Here is a 22,672-nt window from a genome sequence, read left to right as displayed (position 1 = left end):
AGTAGTTACTGAGCATTGAGCAAGTGCCATACATTGTTTTAAGAACTTTATATATGGTATCTCATTTGATATTTGCAGTTCTCTTTAAGGTTATCTATATTTACAGATAAGCACAGGCTTGAATTTTGTTGTGTAAGTACACATGTTTTATAAGTTTTAAAGTAGTAGTGCCTTGTAAAAATGAGAAATACCGCTACTCCTGGATTTATCCTTTAGGCCAAAACTATTTAAAATAATCTATATTCTAAATAACATTTTACATATTAATCAGTATGTGAAAAATTTAACAAAATTAAACAGATATGAAATTAAAACTTAAAAGTGCTCCAAGAAAGTACCGGGAACTATGTGTTGTTACAGTAAGACTTTTGCTCTACTCAAGTAATTACCTCAGAAAGTGACAATTGTTCTGAGACCTGATGATGAGTAGGTGTTAAGTACAGCAGGGATGAAAAAAAAAGGCTAATAGTGTTGAGGTCCAATGATAAAGATTGTTCACAGAAATGAGTCTTGAAAATAAATATGGGCCAGTTCGTGTAGGATTTTGTAGGCTAGTTAAAGAGTTTGCCTATCCTCGGCAAAAAGGAGTACCGTGCAAGGATCAAATTAAGGAAAGGATAACATGCTTAGATTTGTGTTTTGAAAAAAAAAATCACTCTGGCTGCATTTGTAAGACTTATTGAATCATAAGCAGAGTATTCTAGTATCATATTTCTGAGCAATGCAGTGATATATACAATAAAAATGCCTTTATAATTTTTGTATGTTTCCATATATATAAAAGCTCTGAAGTACGTTTTAAAATTCTACTATGGAATACTTCCTTTTCTTCTGCCCTTCCATTTAACTGGTAGCAAAATTCTGTCATTCATTCTGGTTGAGCAAGAGGGTGGCATAAGACGCTCCATTGTGCCGTTTCCCCACAGAATCTTTCTTTGAACAACTAGCAACAAATGGCAGAGCTGTCTTCTTAAGAAATTCATAAAGTAGTTAAAAGGACTGCAGTAACTGAGAGAGAAAAATCAAGAAAATGCAACTTTAAAAATATGGTAGGAGAAGCTCATGCACCCTTGCTGGTGCCTCCCCCACTCCCATCCCAGCACTGTGTGGAGCCAGTCTGTGCTCCCATTGTGGGTCCTTGGCCCTATTCCAGAGAGAGCAGAGTATCCTTTATGTGCATACTGCGGTGCCTGTATGTTGGCTTCAATCTACTGGGTGGCAGCCTAAAAGACTGAGGTAGGATATTCATCTCTGGTTTACCCTCCCAAAACTTGTCCTGCAGGCAGAAGTAGTTTACAGAGAGCTGAATCAGTGTAAAAAAACATTAAATCAAGCCAACCTGGGACAAAAGATTATCTTCTTTAAGACACACAATAGAACACCTGTGGAGGATGGGGATGGGGTGGGATCTCTTCCATAGGAAGTAGAGGGGGCATGTGAATTCCTGTAAACAGGGTAATTCCTAAGGCCATGAGCAAGCAGAAGCCCAGGAAAAGACTCAGACTCGGAAAAGGTAGAGATGCCCTACACTTAACTTTTCTGTTGGTCTTATCTTCTTGATAGGAGGGCTAAACTCTGAAGGATAGCCTGAGTGAATGTAAAGCCAATTTGCAAAAACAGTGGAAGGTGCTTCGTGCTTTGTTTGTTTTGATTAACTCCTTACATTCAAAAACATCTTATCATATCACTAGCTGGATACAAACTTAAGGAACAGATGGCTTAGGGACTTAATGCCAGACTTAGCACTTTAAAGTATTAAAATGAATATAGTGTGCAACAAAAGATTATAAGACAACAAAGAAACAATAAATGATGGCCCATCAAAGGGAACAAGATAAAAATCCAGAAACCATCAACAAAGAGGTCCAGATTTTCGTCTTACTGGATAAAGACAAAAAAATGATCCTCAATGTGCTCAAGGAAAACACAGAGAACTAAAGGATATCAAGAAAATGATTAATGAACAATACAGGAATCTATTCACAATTGGAACCAAACAGAAATACTGGACTTGAAAACCAAACTAACTGAAATGAAGAATTCCTTAAGAGGGTTTCAACAGCAGGATGGAACTGGCAAAAGAAAGAATCAGTGAACTTGAAGGCAAAACAATTTAAATTATTCAGGCAGAGGAGCAGAAAGAAAAAAAATGAGTGAACATATTTATAAATAATCTAAACAATCTAAAAATAAAAGGTGTATAAGGACTCTTGTAACAATAGACTATATGGTTAATATTACAATTATCAAAATGTTCATTCATGTTGAACCACTGATTGTACACTTTGGATTATTACATGGTATGTGAATGTGAATATTTATTTGATATAATATATATCAATTAGAAAATGATGCAAAAAAAGTTTTTTCATGAATTGTAACAAATATACCACACTAATGCAGGTGTTAACAACAGAGTGGTATACGGCCACTCTATTTTATGCATGATTTTTCTATAAATCTATAACTGTTCTAATAAAAAAAAAGAGATGCGTGAGGTGGGAAAAAAAGAGTGAGCAGAACTGAAGACCTGTGGGACACTTTCATACCAATATGAGAGTCCAGAAGAAGAAGGAGAAAAAGAGGCAGAAGGAATATTCAAAGAAATAGAGGCAGAAAACTTCCCCAATTTAATGAAAGACATGAATATGCACATTCAAGAACCCAAGTAATACAAAACATGAGGAACTTGAATGGCATCATGCCCAGACAAATAGCAATCTAACTGTCCAATACCAAGGACAAGGAGAGAGTTCTAAAAGTTAGAAGAGAAAACCAATTAATTTTGTACAAGAAAAACCCAATATGATTAAGCAACAATTTCTCATCTGAAACCATGAAGGCAAGAAAGTAGTGACATGAAATATTTACAGTGCTGAAAGAAACCAACTGGTAACCAAGAAGTTTATATCTGGTGAGACATACTTTCAAAAATGAAGAGACTAAGATATTCCCAGATAAACCAAGGTGACGGAGTTCATTATGGTTAAACCTGCCCTACAAGCAATGCTAAAGGGAATTCTTCTGAACTGAAAGGAAGAGACACTAGACAGTGATTCCAAGTGGTGTAATGAAATAAAGACCTATGATAAAAGCAACCATATGGGTAGTTATAAATGCCAGTACTATTGCATTGGGATTTTTAGTATGTAACTCCATTTCTTACTTCTTAATGCCTAAAAAGTAATGATGAATCTCTGATTTTGGACATACAGTGTACAAAGATACAATTGTAACAAGTATGAAAAAAGGTGGAAAGATGGAGGGTTATAGAAACTGTGTATATATATGCTATTGAAGTTAAATTTGTATCAAATCAAATATGATTGTTATAGATTCAAGAGGTTAAATTTAATCCCCATGGTAACCACAAAGAAAATATATGAAAAATATATTCAGAAAGAGATGAGTAAGGACTTACAATGGTATAATACAAAAAAAAAAGCAAATAAATGCAAAACAGAAGAATTGAGGGTCAAAAAAGGTATAAGACGTAAAAAGACAAAATACCAAAATGGCAGAAGAAAGTTCTGCATTATCAGTAGTTACTTTAAACATAATGGATTAAATATCCAGTCAAAAGGCAGGGATTGGCAGAATGGATAAAGTGCATGACCCAGATATATGCTATTTATTAGAGACTCACCTTAAATTCAAAGACATAGTAGGTTGAAATTGAAAGGATGGAAAAAAATATCCCATGCAAGTAGTAACCAAAAGAGAACTGGGGTAGCAACACTACCAGATGAAATAGACTTTAAGTCAAAAACTGTTCTTGAGAGACAAAGAAGGTCATATACTGATAAACATGTCAATCCAAGAATAAGACATAATTATAAATAGGCATCTAACATCACTGCTCCAAAATATATGAAGCAAAACAAACACAAAATATATATATGAAGCAAATACTGGCAGACTTAAAAGGAGAAATAGACAGTTCTACACTAATAGTAAGAGTTCTCAAATGGTGTCTCTTTTAATAATAGCATATTTAGATAGAAGATCAATAAGGAAATAAAAGACTTGAACAATAATGTAAAACAACCAGACCTTACACGCATATATAGAACACCTCACCCAACAGTAACAGAATATGCATTCTTTAGGGCATATGGATCATTCTCCAGAATAGATCCTATGTTGAGTCACCAAAAAAGTCTCAATATGTTTAAAAATATTGAAATCACAAATATGTCTTCAGAGACCATATGAAATGAAGCTATAAATCAATAACAGGAAAAAACAAATTCACAAATATGTGGAAATTAGACAATATACTCTTAATCAATGGGTCAAAGAAGAAATCACAAGGGAAATGAGATAGCATGAGGCAAATGAAAATCACAACACAATATGTCAAAATTTACAGGATATAGCAAAGGCAGTGCTCAGAAGGAAATTTACAGCTCTAAATGCTTACATTAAAAAAGGGGAAAATATCTCAAATCAGAGACCAAATATCAAAACTAAAGGATCTAGAAATAGTAAACTCAGCCCAATGTGAGCAGAAGAAAGGAAATAACAAATAATTGAAGAGAGATAAATAAGAGTACAAAAATAATGGTGAGAATCAGTGAAACCAAAAGTTGGTTCTTTGCAAAGATCAATAAAATTCACAAACCTTTATCTAGACTGATGAAGGAAAAAAAGAATATAAATACTAAAACCAGAAATGAAAAGACATTATTACTGACCTCACAGAAATAAAAAGGATTATAAAAGGATACTGAACAACTATATGCCAACAAATTAGACAACCTGAAATGGACAAATTCTCAGAAATACACAAATTACCAACACAGACTAAAAAAAAAAAAAAAGCAAATCTCCTTAGAGCAATAACAAGTAAAGAGATTGAATTAGTGATCAAAATCCTCTCAATAAAGAAAAATCCAAGACCAGATGGCTTTATTAGTGAATTTTACTAAACATTCCCAGAATTAACACTAATCCTGTTAAAACTTTTCCAAAAAATTGAAGAAGAGGGAACACTTCCCAACTCATTCTATGAGGACAATATCACCCTAATACCAAAGCCAGATAACGATACTACAAGAAAAGAAAATTACAGACCAATATCTCTTGTGAATATAGATGCAAATGTCTGCAACAAAATGAGCAAATCAAATTCAAGAGCAAATTAAAATAATTATATACCATGATTAAGTGGGATTTATCCCAGGAATGCAAGGTGGTTCAGCTAAGAAAATCAATGTAATATACCACATTAGCAGAATGAAGGGGGAAAAAACCACATGAGCATCTCAACTGACATTTGAGAAAATCCTGTACTACTTCTTAATAAAAACACTTAGTAAACTAGAAATGGAAATTTCTCAGCATGAGAAATGGGATTTACAAAAAAACCCACAGCTGATATACTCAATGGTGAAAGACAGAAAGCTTTCCCTCTAAGATCTGGAACAAGACAAGAATGCCCACTGTCACCATGACCATTAAACACTGTACTGGAAGTTCTAGCCAGAGTAATGAGGTAAGAGAAAGAAATAAAAGGCATCTAAATTGGAAAAGAAAATGTGAAACATTCTCTATGTGCAGATGACATGATTCTTCAGAAAATCCTGAGAGCTAAAAACAAGATTCAGCAAAGTGGCAGGGTACAAGATAAATATGAAAAAAACAATAGTGTTTCTATACATTAATAATGAACAATCTGAAGAGGAAATCAAGAAAAAAGTTCCATTTTTGTGCCAGTACTGGCATAAAGACATATATAGAGACCATATAGATATATGACCAATGGAATCAAAATGAACAGAAATAAACCCTTACATCTATGGTTGATTTTCTTTTCACAAGAGTGCCAAATCCACTCAGTGGAGAAAAGAATAGTCTCTTCAACAAATGGTGCTGGGAAAACTGAATATTGATATGCAAAATTATGAAGGTTGATCCCTACCTCCCATCATATAAAAAATCAACTCAGAATGGATGAAAGACCTAAATATAAGAATCAAAACTATAAATCTCGTAGAGGAAAACATAGGGGAGCACCTTCAGGACATTGTGTTAAGCGACAGTTTTGTTTTGTTTTGTTTTTTCACATGGGCAGGCACCGGGAATCGAACCCAGGTCCTCAGGCTTGGCAGGCAAGCATTCTTACCTGCTGAGCCACTGTGGCCCACCCAAGCAACAGTTCTTTAGAAGCAAAAGCAACAAAAATAAAAAATAGACACTGAATTTTGGCTCAGTCACCCGCCCGCCATGCTGGAGACCCGGGTTTGGTTCCCAGAGCCTGCCTGTGGAAAAAAATAAAAAAGAACATAAGCTACCATCTCACACCCACTAGAATGTCTACTATCAAAAAATGGAAAATTACAAATAACAAGTGTTAGAGAGGATGTGGAGAAACAGAACACTCATTCATTGCTGGTGGAAATGTAAAATGATGTAGCCACTGGGAAGACTTGGTAGTTCCTCAGAGACTGAAGTACAGAATTTCCAGATGACCTGGCAATCCTACTTCTAGGGAATCAAAAGCAGGGACTCAAACAAATACTTATACACAGATATTCATTGTAGCATTATTCCCAAATGCCAAAAAATGGAAGCAACTCAAGTGCCCATCACCCGATAAATGTGGTACATACACACAATGGAATATTATTCAGCCATGAAAATAAATGAAGTTTTGATACATGTGATAACATGGATGAATCTTGAAAACATCATGTTGAGTGAAATCAGTCCAACACAAAAGGGCTTTGTATGATCTCACTGATATGAAATAATTAGAATAAGCAAACTCAGAGTGAGAGTCTAGAATATAGGTTACCAGAGGATGGGGTAAGAGTAGGGAATAGGGAGTTAAGCTTTAAGATGTAAAATCTCTATTTGGGACATTGTAAAATTTTTGGTAATGGATGGTGCTGATGGTATCACAACACTGTAAATGTATTATATATTTGAATTTCCCAAAAAGGTGAAATTTTAGGTTATACAGTATATATGAATAGAATAATTTTTTAAAAAATCTATGGACCTGCACAACACAAACAGTGAATGCTAAGTTAAACCATGGATCATGGTTGATAGTACAATTATAAAAGTGTGCTTTCATCAATTGTAACAAATTGATTACCACACCAGTACAAGTATTACTAATAGAGCAGTATATGGGAACTCTATATTTTATTTATGATTTTTCTATAGATCCACAGCTTCTCTAATAAAAGTAAATAAATATAAATAAATAGATGAAATTCTGAAAAATGTGGGTCCTGTATATTCCCATGATGGAGTTAGAAAAGACCATAAAAAAAAATCTATCAGTCCTATCTTCAGATGGGTAAAGATCTGAAAGGAAGACTTGGTAAGAAGTAAAACAATCATTGCTAGTGGAATATTACTCTAAAACTGTTTCAAACCTAGATGAGATATGTCAGAAATACTGTCTTTATAAAAATAATTTGAATAAAAATTATAGTGTAGTTGAGTAAAAGTGTTCCAGTTCATAAGATTATTTAAAATGATCACTGTACAAAGGTACTTAAATCCCAATAAAAATGAAATTTGCAAATAAATTATGGTATATATACCATGTCATATTTAAAAATCAGGTTTTCAAAGACAATTTAATTTAATGGGGAAGTGCTTTATGATAAGTGATAAAAGCAGGCCTAGATATGATATACCTTTAATTTTGTTAAAAATAGAAAACAGAAATAAAAAGTAACACACAATAGTTAACCATTGATAATGCTGGATGATATTACAAGTAAATTTATTTTCTTCTTACAACTCTTTTTAAGTAAAAGAAACACTTCAGGCTCTTAAAATACTTAAAATACTTGAGGCTCATGATATATTAGGTTTCAATTTAACATGGCACATTAAAAACATTTTAATTTAGGTAGGCTACTACAAATCAGATAAGGATACAATACAAAAAGTGACCATTTAAAGGGAGAAAACCTTCACTACTAATTTAACTCATATTGTTCTAATATATGAATAATTCTGTATCCCTACCAGTAAGGACAGACAAGTGCTCAATAAGTAACATGCATAAATCTAATTCTGGTGTATCACTAAAACATACCTTGAGAATAGCTATAAGCTTGAGAAGGATCAACTATTTTATCCATTGAGAATGAGTTGCGTGTTTCTTGAGAATGCTTTTCGATCACCTCCACTGTATCACTAGATGAAGATGAGGATGAAGACAATCCCAGTCTAACATATCTTCCTTTTTTACCACAGAGTGAACAATCTATTGGTGTGGCACTTGGTCCCCGGGGCAGTGGAACTTCATCTCTGTTGTAGTTTCTTATAGCTCCACTGTGATACACAGAGCGTTCTCGTTGCCATATATAATGGGTTGGTGCAATGGCCATAACCTATAGCGGAGAGCTTCCTTTTAGAATTTTAGTAAGATTAAGTACAAAAATTAAAACTCAAGACAGATAGTTCTATAAATGGGATAAAATTTAAGTTACTAATATACAAATATTAAAAAGTTTGTTCATGATCTAGAACAAATGTATGACACTATTAGAAGGAGTTACTAAAAGAGAGGCTAATGGGGGAAAATATGCCTATTGCAAACTATGGACTGAAGTTAATGGTAATATCTTAATACTCTTTTATCAACATTAACAAATGTATCAAACCAATACTATGAGTCAATAATGGAGGGGGGAGATTTGGGTTTTCTTTTCTATTTTTATTTCTTTTCTGGAGTAATGAAAATGTTCTAAAATTGGAAATCATGGGGTTGCATGCACAATTATGTAATGATACTGTAAGCCAGTGATTATATACTTTGGTTGGTTTGTATGGTGTGTGAATATATCTCAATAAAATGGCTAAAAAGATTCTTACCATTGTTTTTAAAAACAGTATCTCCAGATAAGGCAGTATTACCTACAAAGTGATTTTGTTGTTTGGATCCTTAAGACAATATTAACAAGATATTTAAATTATTTCAAATAGAAATAGGACTGAAGCAACCTCTCAGTAGTCAGGGTTTTTTAGTTCTGAATATTCTAAATGGGAAAAAACAGTAATGCAGTTAACCAAAAACCATATGTAATGGAATGGGTGGGTTTTAAAAAATAAATTGAGGCTTCCAACTATGTATGTTTAGATAATCTTAAAACATTTGCAATTATGGGAAAGGGTATGGTGAATAAGAACAGTATATGGTGAATAAGAACTTTTCTGTTCCTCAGCTTCCTCATCTGTAATCTGGGGATAATAAAAATGTCTATCTTGAGGGTTGTTGTGAGGATTAGATGATATACCATTTGTAAAGCACTTTGAGTCTTCACTATATGTCAGGCATTGTTCTGTAAAGTTTGTTAAATTAAAAAAATGGCTTTGGAATCAGGACACTTAGTTTCTTATCCTGGCCCTGCTATTTGCTAGCTATATGACACTGGGCAAATTATTTAACCTTTTTGGAGGCTAAATGTCTTCATATCTAAAACAGGGATAGAATCAATTTCATAGGATTGTTCTGAGCATGTTCTGAGATGTGGGTAAAGGCTTATCATATAATAAGTAATTAGCAAATAATATCCATTAAGAAGTAACCAATATAGTCAAGCTGGGAAAGTGTACTTACACATGCAGCCTCAAGGCTCAAATCTAAAAGTTCTAAGCATTCTGAGCAAAATCATTCAGTTGCAATTATCAAGTAGTCAAAGTCTACGAGAATTGTAAGTTTTAGAGCTAAACAGAACCTTATCAATTGCCTAGGCTACTGATTTTCAAACTGTTTTGAGGAGTCAGTTACACAGACTATATTAATGGCCCTGGGAAGACAGCAACTCAATTTTAATCTATTTTATAAGGGATTGTGTGTATTTTTCCGGGGGGGGGGAGGAAAAGAAAGAAGATTTTTGATGCTAAAACCAAAATTAAAAATCCTAAGATTTAAACCAGTCCCTTTGGAGTGGTTTACTGTGGCCTCCCTCAAGTTAATGGTATAAAGAATAGTAGCCATGTTAATTTTTAAAAATATATACTTTAGGACTGAATTTATCTTATAATTTACTTCTTAAATCTTTCAAAAAAAGTTTTCAACCAGACATGTAATAATGTTACATCTATATTTTAAAAAGGTAGAAGCAAATAAATACATTAAACTCTATCAACATTTCTGTAACAATGTAAAGCTAGGTTCAGAGTTTTCTAAGGAAGTAGAATATTAAAATTTATTTCTTCTTTCATCCATTCGAGGTCATCTCCCCTAGCACCCAACTATTCAAATGCATGGTCCTCCCTTCCAGCTCCAGGTATTAGGGATTGAGGGCTCTTACCTGTTTGCTAACCAAGAGAATCTGAACAACTTTTAACCAAAAGGACACTTAAATATAAGCTTGTTAGACTGTTAGAGGGCATCTGCCAAATGCACATAAGGTGTTAGATCAGCTTTCCAAACCCTGAGAACTCCTACTGCTACAAAGCCCTGACCTCTGGAATTTGGCCAGGAAGGGGACTCAGAAGCCAATACTCCTTTTGGTGAGATGGCATTACTAGTCTCCAATGCTGGCAATTCCACCCCATTTCTTTATATAACAGGTGGGGTCAGATTGGGAGTGTTAGTGTCTGTTTTCTTTTTCTTTTTTTTTTTTTTTTTTTAGTTTCATTACCAATGTTTATTTTCAATCACTTTAGCTTACTTTAGTCCATGCAGTTACCCAGCTTTTAGTATAATCTTATGCAATGATGTTTTTAGAAAATGTAAGATTAAAATTCAATTATTGTTTAAATATATTTTCTCACAGCATGTTACAAATTAAATTTTTCTAGAACTATGGAAACAAATCTGGTTCTTTGTAAAAATAAAATATAGTACATTTAAAAAAAATTTACTTCTTCTATATTGATCTACTCATTTTTCCTGAACATTTCTACATCATTATTTCCCACATTTGGAATGTCCTCTGCCTTCATTTGCCTTGGAATGCCTTTTCTTCAAGGTCGCCCAGCACAAGTTCCACCTCTCTAAGAACTTTAGTTTTGGCTTTTCTTGTTTTATTGTTAATGCCAGTTAGCATATAACTATTTAGTACCATGATATATCCTTTTATGTATGTACTCTATTGAAAGCCCCCTGAGGGCAGAAATAGTCTCTTATACTCTTCTGTAACCTGCATGCATGCAGTATTATGCCATCAGTAAATATTTTTTAATGATAGATGATGAAAAAATAAAGAATTAAAGGCAACTGACATTATGAACCTTCAACATGATTTTTGTAGGAATCCTATACAAAGTCCAGCAAGAAGAGCAGAGGGCATTGGGAAGCAAAGGGCACAAAATTGAAGATTTGGTAAATTTCTCAGAGATTCAGAAACTTATTTCTACAGTAAGCTAGTCTCTGTAGTCTCTCCACACATTTTCCCAGCTAGAAGTATACCTGCACACTTGATTATTTTTAATATATTTTTACATATATACAATTAGAATGTTACTATGATAACAGTGAATTAAAAAGAAAACTGTACCATAGAGAGGTGGGTTTTTGGCCTTAATTCCAACAGTTCAATGTCCTGGGGAAAACTACCTACTTTCTGGGCCACAGGGTGTGTTTAATAGATGAGAAAACTGAGGCCACTTCCAGTCTTTAAATTCGATGGTTTTATGAAATTGACTTTTCTGAAGCAATGGTAGTAGATAACCTACTAGAAATGTTCTCATTTTAATTTACTCCATCTTACTCTTCTATCATTCTCATTAGTTTGTGTATGTGTGTGTTCCCTTGGTGGGATATTTAATACTTGACCCTCTTTTTTCCTCTACATACTCTCTACCTGTTGGTGTCCTCAAGAGGCAGTATAGTAAAGGTGTTAAAAGCACTGATTCTAAAAAATATGGATTAGAAATAAATAAATAAATGGGGGAACAAATGTTAAATTGAGTTGATTGAAATACTAATGATCAATGAAAGGGAGTGGTAAGAAAAAAGTAGCAGGGAACAAAGGTTAAAATATATTCGGTAGATGGAAATACTAGTGGGTCAATGACAGGGAGGGATAGGGGTATGATATATATGAGTTTTTTCTTTTGTCTTTTTATTTCTTTTTCTGGAGTGATACAAATGTTCTAAGAAATGAACAAGGTGATGAGTATACAACCATGTGATGATATTGTGAGCCATTGATTGTACAAGTATGGAATGTTCATATGTTAAGAATGTTTGTGTTTGTATGTTGTTTTGTTTGGTCAATAAAAAAAAAAGCACTGACTCTGGTGTCAGACTGCCTGGGTTTCAATATTTGTGGTGTGCTATTTTATTGTGTGTCTTTGGAGAAGTCACTTAACCTTGTGCCTCAATTTCTTCATTTAGACTTACCTACGTCAAAGAATTGTTGTAAGAGTTAATACATGCAAATTAAAAAAACAAAAATAAATTTAAAAAATGAGTTAATACATATGCAGTACTTAAAGCAGTGCCTGGCAGTGCTCAAAAAGTGTTAGCATTACTTTTTTTTTTATTAGCATTACTTTTATGTTGGATCTCTTATCTATTCTACCAAGCTTTAAATATCACCTATGTTTGAATGACTCATTTTGTGATGCCTGTTGACCAGTCATTTAAATTATGCAGTTATCACCTTAAATTCATTACATCTAATACCAAATTCCTTCTCTTCCCAATAAACCAGTTTCCTTTTCTAGCCTTCCCTATTTCCATTATGGATTCCACTACTCTTATTATATAGACTTGAAACTCTGACAGCTCCCTCTCCTATATGTGCTATATCCCTCTGGTTACCAAGTAGTGCCAATTACAATTTTGCAAATTTCTATACTGATTTCTTTTTCTTCACCACTGCCATCAATCTAGTTCAAAGTCTTGCTTCCTTTCCTATAGTAAATTCAACAGTTTCCAGTACCTACCCTATACTGAGTTTCTTCTATATACTGTTTTTGGATTATTCTATCCAAAATCACTGCTTATATCACACATCACTGTTTTCTAAATTCCTAATCTGGAATCAAGTAGAAGTTGATGGAGAACCCAGCCGTGATGATATTGTGGCATCTAGGCCAGGGCACAAAATTGGAATAGAGAAAAGCTTCATCTTGATTAAATTACTGGCCTCCATGATGCATGAAAAGGGCCTAATTCACTCTCATAAGATAAGCATGCTCCATCACCTGTGAACAGGCTAGAAATTAGGCCACCACTAGCCTAAATATACTTCACCTCAGAGGAGCTGATGTCTTAAAAAGGTTACCTGGTCATAAAAAGATTAAATCCTTTTAGGTAGGGAAACTCTCTTATTCTCTTCTGAAGATGTTCTATATATTTTCTAAAAATTTAATCATATTGCAACTCTTTTCCAAAAAAAAAAAAAAGGAGTTGAGGCAGCTTAAAAAGAGCAAATGCAAATGCAAAAACAACCAACCAATCAAACCCATTAAACTAGGACCCAAAAGAGAAAACTGGGCTAATGGAAAAGCAGACCTGCCAGTAATAAAGAGTAATAGAGTTGAATTGTTTAAGGATAAAACTTGGCTCTTGGTTTCCTTAGAGCAAAGGTTAAAAAAAAAGGAAGAGACAAATTACAAAATTCATTATTATCTGAAAGGAGATAATGTTTTTCCTTCAAGAGCGGAGTAGAATGAAAAGAGTTCTGAGTTTAAGTGCTAGCCAGCTCTGCCACTTATTAACTGACTGACCGCGAACAATTCACAACCTTTCCAAATCAAAATTTCTTCATTTGTGAAATGGAAAGAACACATTCTATTTATTTCCTGCATAAAATGATAAAATAATAGATATAAATGCACTTTCTAAATTAACAAGTATGAAGGGATTACATGGAGGCCAGATATAAAGAAAAAGGAGCGCTGGAAAAGTCATTAGAAGTGAAGTTGTGTTCTGACTGCTACTTACTCGCTGTCAGATGTTGCTCTATGGTCCTTAGTTCTATCATCTATAAAATGAGAATACCACTATTCTCACAAGTATTTTGTAAGGATAAGAAGATAATTTATATGGAAATGTTTATGAACATGTAAAATACTCTACAAATGTATTATTGTAAGCCAGTTTGTAGCTATTATCCTAATATATGTTTATTTTAGGACATGGGACCAGAGAAATGTTTTGTGTGTTGCCAGTACAGGGCTCTCAATAAGAAGATGCATAGAATGCTTAATTAAATTTCTTTTTCTAAACTAAATCTCTAACAGCATGTCTTGCTAGTTTATTTTAGTTTTTGCACAGGCAGGCACTGGGAATCGAACCTGGGTCTCTGGCATGGCAAGTGAGAACTCTGCCTACTGAGCCACCGTGGCCTGCCTGCATGTCTTGCTACTTTAATGTAATAAACTTCAGGGCAGGGATGATGTAATACTTCGTTATAATAAACTCCCACAACACTGAACTTGGTGTCTTACTCATTAATTAGCTATTGAATGAATACTTAAGAGAACAGGATAAAATCTATTTGGTATTTGCCCTTTCTTACACCAATGTGTTTCCAAGCCTTTCTGAAAAAGATATTTCTATACCCATAAGGGAAACCGTGTTAGAACAGCCAAAACTTAGTTTATCTATCTACCACTGGAGTAAGGGGAATGGAGCTAAATGAGCTCAGTGAAGAATTTATTTATATTTTACTGTTTTTTATTTTATGGACCAGAGGTAGATATGAATAAGAGGAAGCCTTCCATTCCATTAATCCTGTCAGTCAGCAAATATTTATTTAGTATCTTCTATATGCCAGGCACTGGAAATACAATAAGAAAAAAAAAAGACCCTGCCCTCTTTTATGTTCTGTTGGCGGAAAACAGACATTAGCAGGATAGACAACTAAAACATGGAATACATTTAATGGTGGCTAAGTACTAGGAAGAAAATAGAAACCAGGAAAGAGAATTTAAAGTAACAATGGAAGGTACTACCTTTTTCTTTTAAGTAGCTTTATTGAAATATAATTAAAATACCATGAAATTCACCCCGTTAGAGTGTACATTGCAATGATTTTTAATGTATTCACAGAGTTATGCAATCACCACCACAACCAAGTTTAAAACATTTAAGTCACCCCAAGAAAGCAATCAAATCCCATTCCCTCCTCCTGCTAGCCCCCTGGCAACCACTAACCTACTGTCTCCATAGATTTGCCTATTCTGGACATTTAACATAAATGGAATCATATAATATGTGGTCCTTTATGACTGGATTCTTTCATTTAGCATGTTTTCAAGGTCCATCCATGTAATATGTATTGGTACTTCATTGCTTTTTCTTACTAAATAGTGTTCCATTGCATGGTTTTTTTTGTTTTTCCATTCATCAGTTGTTGGACACTTGGCTTGTTTCCACTCTTTGGCTATTATGAATAATGGTGCTCTGAACATTCGCATTCAAGTTTTTGTGTGGATATAAAATTTCATTTTTATTGGGTATATATATATATATATATATATATATAGAGAGAGAGAGAGAGAGAGAGAGAGAGAGAGAGAGAGAAGTGAATTTGCTCAGTTATAGGATAACTTTATGCTTAAGCTTTTGAGAAACTGTCAGACTGTTTTCCATAGCAGCTGCACCACTTTATATTCCCACCATAAAGGGTTTCAATTTCTCCACATCCTTGCCGCACTTATTATTATCTATCTTTTTTATTACTGCCATCTGAGTAAGTGTGAAGTGATATCTCACTGTGGTTTTTTGATTTGCATTCCTCGATGGCTAATGATGTTCATGTGCTTCTTGGCCATTTGCTTATTTTCACTGGAGAAATGTCTATTCAAAACCTTTGCCCATTTTTTAGCTGGGCTATCTATTATTGAGTTTTAAGAGTTCTTTAAATATTATAGATACAAGTTCTTTATCAGGTACAGAATTTGTAAAGATGTTCTCACATTATGTGGTTTTCATTTTCATTTTCTTGATAGTGTCTTTATAAGGCAAAGTTTTAATTTTTGATGAAATCCAATTCATCTATATTTTCTTTTGTGGCTTTTACTTTTGGTGTTATAGCTAAGAAACCTAATCCAGTATCATGCTGTTTCGACCACTGTAGTTTCATAATATGCCTTGAAGTCAGGTAGCATGAAGCACATCAGGACTTCTTTTACACTGTGTGAGATGAGAAGCCAATGGAGGTTTAGGGTAGAGAAGTCATGATTTGACTCTTTCTAAAAATGATTTACTCTGACTGCTGCAGGAAGAGTAGATTAGAGGGGAGAAAGAAGAGAGACTATTTGAAGGTTATGGCAATAGTCAAGGGAAGAGATAAGAATCACTTAAAGTAGGGTATTAGTGATGGAGGTGGTAAACAGCAAGATGCTGGATATTTCTGGAAAGTAAGGATGGGAGAAAAAGATGATTCAAGGGTTACACATTAGTTTATTTTTTCATTTTTTTTTTAATTTAAGAAAACAAACAATACACTTAGAACCACCAAAAATTGATATCTTAGTTAGCTTAACCACAGGCATATTTAAATAAAATATTCATATAATCATTGTAAAGCCTGTGTTTGCATAGTAAGTTTCATAAACCAATTTAAAATAAAAGCAACAAGGAAAAAATCTACAAATTCAGATAGCAAAGTCCTTAAATTCTAAGTGTTAAACACTAACTTAGATACCATTTGATCAGTTGTCAAAACTGTGAATATTCTCAAAATATCAAGTAGAAAGTTATTACAAATATTTGCATTGCTATAGTAGTGACCTACGTTACTAAATATTTTCCTGGTTTCAGGAAAATATGAAGATACAAATATTTTTATAATTAACATGAAAATCTTAACTGCCTAAAATGGATATCTTAGTTAACTTATCCACAGGTATATATTTTTTAAAAATCTAAGTAATCATCGTAAAACCAGTTTGTACAATATGTTTCATAAGCCACTTTAAAATTAAAGCAAGGAAGGAAAAAAATCTATAGATACAGATATCAGTTTCTTTAATTCTAAATATTAAACACTACCAAATAACATTTGATTAACTATCAAAACTGTATGCATCCTCAAAATATCAAGTAAAAGTTATTACAAGTATCATTTATGTTACTAAACATTTCCAAATTTTTTATTTCAGGAATTTATTCAACCTAATATTACTATAACTGTCTATGGTTTTTACCATTTTTTTGTTGTTGTTGTAAAATATAACATACATATACAAAGAAAAGAAAGAAAAAAAGCAGTAATTTTCAAAGTACACTTCAACAAGCAGCTACAGAACAGTTCCCAGAGTTTGTCATGGGCTTCCATGCCCTCATCTCAGATTTTTCCTTCTAGCTTCTCTAAAACACTCGCAGCTTTATCAGTCATGATAATGGAATCATGCAGTATCTGTCCTTTTGTCTCTGACTTTTTTCACTCAGCATTATGTCCTCAAGGTTCATCCATGTTGTCATATGTTTCGGGACATCATTTTGTCTAAATGCTGCATAATATTCCATCATTTGTATATACCACATTTTACTTATCTACTCATCTGTTGATGGGCACCAGAATAGTTTCCATCTCTTGGCAACTGTGAATAGTGCCGCTAGGGACATCGGTATGCAAATATCTATTCGTGTCACTGCCCTCAACTCTTTTGGGTATATACCAAGTCTTGGAATTGCTGGGTCATAGGGCAACTCAATATTTAGTTTTCTAAGGAATCACCAAACTGACTTCCACAGGGGCTGAACCATTTTACATTCCCACCAACACAGTGAATAAGTATTCCCATTTCTCTGCATCCTCTCTAACATTTACAGCTTCCTGTTTAATAGCAGCCATTCTTATAGGTGTGAGGTGAAATCTCATTGTAGTTTTAATTTGCATTTCCTTCATAGCCAGTGAAGATGAGCAGCTCTTCATGTCCTTTTTAGCCATCTGTATTTGCTCTTCAGAAAAGTACCTGTTCATTTCCTCTGCCCAATTTATAATTGGGTTGTTTGTTCTTTTGTTGTTGAGCTGTATAATTTATGTACACAGGATATCAAGCCTTTATCCAATATGTGGTTTCCAAATATTTTCTCCCATTGAGTTGGCTGCCTTTTTACCTTTTTAACAAAGTCCTTTGAGGCACAGAAACTCTTGATCTTAAGGAGTTCCCATTTGTCTATTTTTTTTTTCATTGCTTGTGCTTTAGGTGTAAAGTTTGAGAAGCTACTTGCTATTACTAGATCTTGAAGATGTTACTCCACATTTGTTTCAAGAAGTTTTATGGGACTGGCTCTTACATTTGGGTCTTTGATCCATTTTGAATTGATTTTTGTATAGGGTGTAAGGTAGGGGTTCTCTTTTATTCTTTCGGCTATTAAAATCCTGTTCTCCCATGCCCATTTATTGAAAAGACTATTCTGTTCCAATTCAGTGGATTTGGGGGCCTTATCAAAGATCAAATGTCCATAAATTTGTTGGACAATCTCTGCACTCACGATTCTATTCCATTGATCAGTCTTTCTGTATTTGTGCCAGTACCATGCTGTTTCGACCATTGTGGTTTTATAGTAAGCTTAAAGTCAGGAAGTGACAGACCTCCCCATTTGCACTTCTTTTTAAGGATATCTTTAGCTATTCGAAGTCTCTTTCCCTTCCATATAAATTTGATAACCAGTATTTCCAAGTCTTCAAAGTAGGTTGTTGGGATTTTTATTGGTATTGAATTGAATCTGTAGGTCAGTTTAGGTAGAGTTGACATCTTGACGATATTCAACCTCCTTATCCATAAGCATGGACTATCTTTCCATTTATTTTGGTCATTTTTTATTTCTTTTAGCAATTTTATGTAATTTTCTGTGTAAAGTCCTTGACATTTCTGGTTAGGCTTATTCCTAGATACCTAATTCTTCTTAGTTGCTATTCTGAATGGAGTTTTTTCCTTAGTTGTCACCTCAGACAGGTCATTGCTTATGTATAGAAACATTACTGATTTTTGTACATTAATCTTGTATCCTGCCACTTTGCTGAATTTGTTTATTAGCTCAAGTAGTTTTGCTGTGGACTTCTCAGGGTCTTCTAAGTATAGGATCATCTCATCTACAAATAAAGAAAGCTTTACTCTTCCTTTCCTATTTGGATGCCTTTTATTTCTTTATCCTGTTTAATTGCTCCAGCTAGTACTTCTAATACAATGTTGAATAATAGTGGTGACAATGGGCATTCTTGACTCATCCCTGATCTCAAGGGAAATGCTTTTGATTTTTCACCATTAAGTGATGCTGGCTATGGGTTTTCATATATGTCTTTTATGATATTGAGAAAGTTTCCTTTGAAACTTTTGAAGTGTTTTTATCAGGAAAGGATGCTGGATTTTCTCTAATGCTTTTTCAGCATCAATCAATATGATCATGTGATTCTTCCCTTTCAATTTGTTAATATACTGTAATATGTTGATTGATTTTCTTATGTTGAACCACCCTTGCATTCCTGGTATGAATCCCACTTGATTATGACATAAAATATTTTAATATGGTGTTGGATACAATTCGCTAGCATTTTGTTAAGAATTTTCACATCTATGTTCATTAGGGAGATTGGTCTGTACTTTTCTTTCCTTGTATCATCATTATCCAATTTTGATATTAGAGTAATGTTAGCTTCATAAAATGAATTAGGTAGTGTTCCTTTTTCTTCAATATTTTGGAAGAGTTTGAGTAGGACTGGCATTAGTGCTTTTTGAAATGTGTGATAAAATTCTCCCGTGAAGCCCGGGCTTTATTTTTGTGGGAAGATTTTTGAGGACTGATTGGATTTCTTTATTTGTAATTGGTTTGTTGAGATCTTTTATTTCTTCTCAAGTTAGTATAGGTAATTCATGTGTTTCTAGGAAGTTGTCCATTTCATCTAAGTTGTCTAGTTTATTGGTATATAGTTGTTTGTAATATCCTCTTACAATGTTTTAAGTTTCTTCATGATCTGTGGTAACAAACCCCACTCTCATTTCTGATTTTATTTGTGTCCTCTCTCTTTTCTTCTTGGTTAGTCTAGCTAGGGGACCATCAATTTTATTAATTTTCTCGAAGAACCAACTTTCAGTTTTGTTGATTCTATTGTTTTTTTATTCTCCAGTTTGTTTAGTTCTGTTTTAGTCTTTATTATTTCTCTTCTTTTGTGTGCCTTGGGGTTAGTTTGCTGTTCTTACTCTAAATTCTCCAGGTGAGCAGTTAAATTCTCAAGTTTTGCCCTCTCTTGTTTTTTAATATACACATTCAGGGCAATAAATTTCCCTCTCAGCACTGCCTTTGCCACATTCCATAAGTTATTGTTTTTTTTTTGCATGGGCAGGCACTGGGAATCGAAGCCAGGTCTCTGGCCTGGCAGGCGAGAACTCTGCCTACTAAGCCACCATGGCCTGCCTTTTTTTTTTTTTTTTTTCCACATCCCTTAAGTTTTGATTTGTTGCATTCTCATTATCATTTGTCTCCAGATATTTACCGATTTCTCTAGCAATTTCTTCCTTGACCCACTGATTATTTTAGGAGTGTGTAGTTTAATCTCCATATATTTGTGAAAGTTCTGGTTCTTTGGTGATTATTAATTTCCAACTTTATTCCGTTGTGATCAGAGAAAGTGCTTTGGATAATTTTAATCTTATTAAATTTATAGAGACTCAGTTTATGTCCCAGTATATGATATATCCTGGAGAACATTCCATGTGCATTAGAAAGCATGTGTATCCTGGTGTTTTGGGATGTAATGATCTATATATGTATATTAGATCTAATTCATTTATCTTATTGTTTAGGTTCTCTATTTCCTTGTTGATCCTCTGTGTGGTTGTTCTATCTATAGCAGAGAGTGGAGTACTGAAGTCTCCCACTATTACTGCTGACATGTCTATAGCTCCCTTTAGTTTTCCCAATACGTGCCTCATGCACTTTGCAGCTCCTTGATTGGGAGCATACACATTAGTTTTTTAACCTGAGCAACTGGAAGGATAAAGTTGACATTTATTAAGATGTTGAAGACTGCAGGAGGAGGTTTGGGAAAAATCAGATCAATTTTAGGCATGTAAAGTTTGATACATATATTAAATGATGAAATATTAAGTAGGCAATTAGATATTCAGGTCTGGAATTAAGGAAGAGATCTGGGAGTTGCCAGTATTAAACCCTTAACAGTAGATGGAATCTCCTGGTAAACTACTATCATTAGGAGGAGAGGTGGTAGGACTGAGCCCTGGGGCATTCTAATGAGGCTGATGAGGTAGAAAGGAACCAATAAAGGTGATTGAGAAGATGATGAAAACCAAGTGAAGAGTGTGTTCCAGGAAGAAATGAGGGACTGTATCAAATACTGCCGCTAAGTTAATTTGAGGACTAAGAACTAATCTTTGGATGTGACAACATAGATATCTTTGGTACTGTGACAAGTTTCTATAGAGTAATGGGGAAAAGACTATAAAATTAGTTCAAGAAGAATGGAAGGAAAGGAAGTAGGGATATTGAGTACAGCAACTTTTTAAGAGTTTAGTTGTAAGGGACACAGAAATGTAGAAGTAGTTGAGGTGAAGTTTTCTTTTTTTTTATTGATGGAATTATTATAGAAATTTTTGTATTCTTATGGCAGTGTTCCAATAAAAATAGAAAATGTAAAAATGCTTGAAAGAGGACACAATTACTAGAATAATGTCCTTGAGAAGGCAAGAAAAGACGGGATCTAGTACAAATGTAGAGGTAGTAGACTTAGGTGCAAACATAGTTCTTTCATAGTAATAAAGGGAGGGCAGGTATATAAGTATACATGCAGATTGGTTGGCAGATATGGTGGGAGCATGTTGACATTCTTTTGTGATTGCTTCTGTTTTCTCAAATGCAACATTTTAGTTATGATCTGATACAACTGCTGCCTCTTTTCTGAACACTATGACCAATTTTATGCATAAACTTTTCTAAGTCCCATTACATAACTGAGTTTACAATTCTCTAAAAGTCTCCTAATCCTTTGCACATAAACTATTAAACCACATCATTCTCTTTTGTTCTTTAATAGACAGGTGCCAGTAGCTGTGGTAATTCCAGTTTCAATTGTGTATATTAAAGTTGTTACAATTAAAATGCTATTGGTTCTATCTTGGAAGCAGGTAGGTGGTCAGTCACCAGGTAAGCTACTGCTTCCTTGATATTCTCTCTAGCATTCCCTACATACTCTTAGCTGAGGGTCCCATGAGGCCTGAAAGATTTACTTCTAAAAATTAGAGCGTCCAAATCATACCTACTAACATATCCAGGCACAGCAGCAGGAACGCTAATTTCCCACTCCTGATCTGGAAAGGTGGGGATGAAATACAATAATACAGGACTTCTTTGAGACCTTGAAATTGGAATGAGTGTACTTTAAACCTTTAATGAGTATCCCTTAATTTGGGGGGCCTTAGACACCTAACTTGGCATCTTTTTCCACTGAACTTTTTCTTCTGAAAGACTTGAGCTACTTTATAGTCTTCTAAGTTATGTCTCAATCCTGGCATTTCTTCCAACATTCAACAATTCACCTAACTTAATTTAACCTAAAAATAGGCATATCAGTTATGTCCTCATCTGGGTTATTAACAAATATAATTAACAAGGTTAGTTCTGGACAGAGTTCTATGATACACCAAAAAGTATTCCCTCAGGTTTGTCATTAATCCATTAATTAGTTCCTTTGGCCTATAATCATTTAACTGGATAAGTCTTTATTTAATTATAGCATTATCTAGTCCATAATGACCAAACTTTTCT

At 33.9% G+C, this 22,672-nt stretch overlaps 1 protein-coding gene across 3 annotated transcripts in view; it reads right to left on the bottom strand.

Annotated features, from left to right (window-relative positions):
- SPDYA (speedy/RINGO cell cycle regulator family member A) overlaps positions 1–22,672 on the bottom strand; it is a 49,219-nt gene that overhangs the window by 3,317 nt on the left and 23,230 nt on the right. For 2 of the 3 annotated variants that reach the window (XM_077152492.1, XM_077152493.1), the window contains one exon: positions 8,066–8,363. In XM_077152492.1, the coding sequence (XP_077008607.1) occupies positions 8,066–8,363 (298 nt within the window). Of the gene's footprint in view, positions 1–795; positions 1,009–8,065; positions 8,364–22,672 lie in introns of all 3 variants that reach the window. The other variant, XR_013172352.1, reaches the window with a different exon arrangement.

Source organism: Tamandua tetradactyla, chromosome 3 (assembly GCF_023851605.1).
Source record: "Tamandua tetradactyla isolate mTamTet1 chromosome 3, mTamTet1.pri, whole genome shotgun sequence".
Classification (NCBI taxonomy): domain Eukaryota; kingdom Metazoa; phylum Chordata; class Mammalia; order Pilosa; family Myrmecophagidae; genus Tamandua; species Tamandua tetradactyla.
This window is presented reverse-complemented; position numbering and strand designations above follow the sequence as displayed.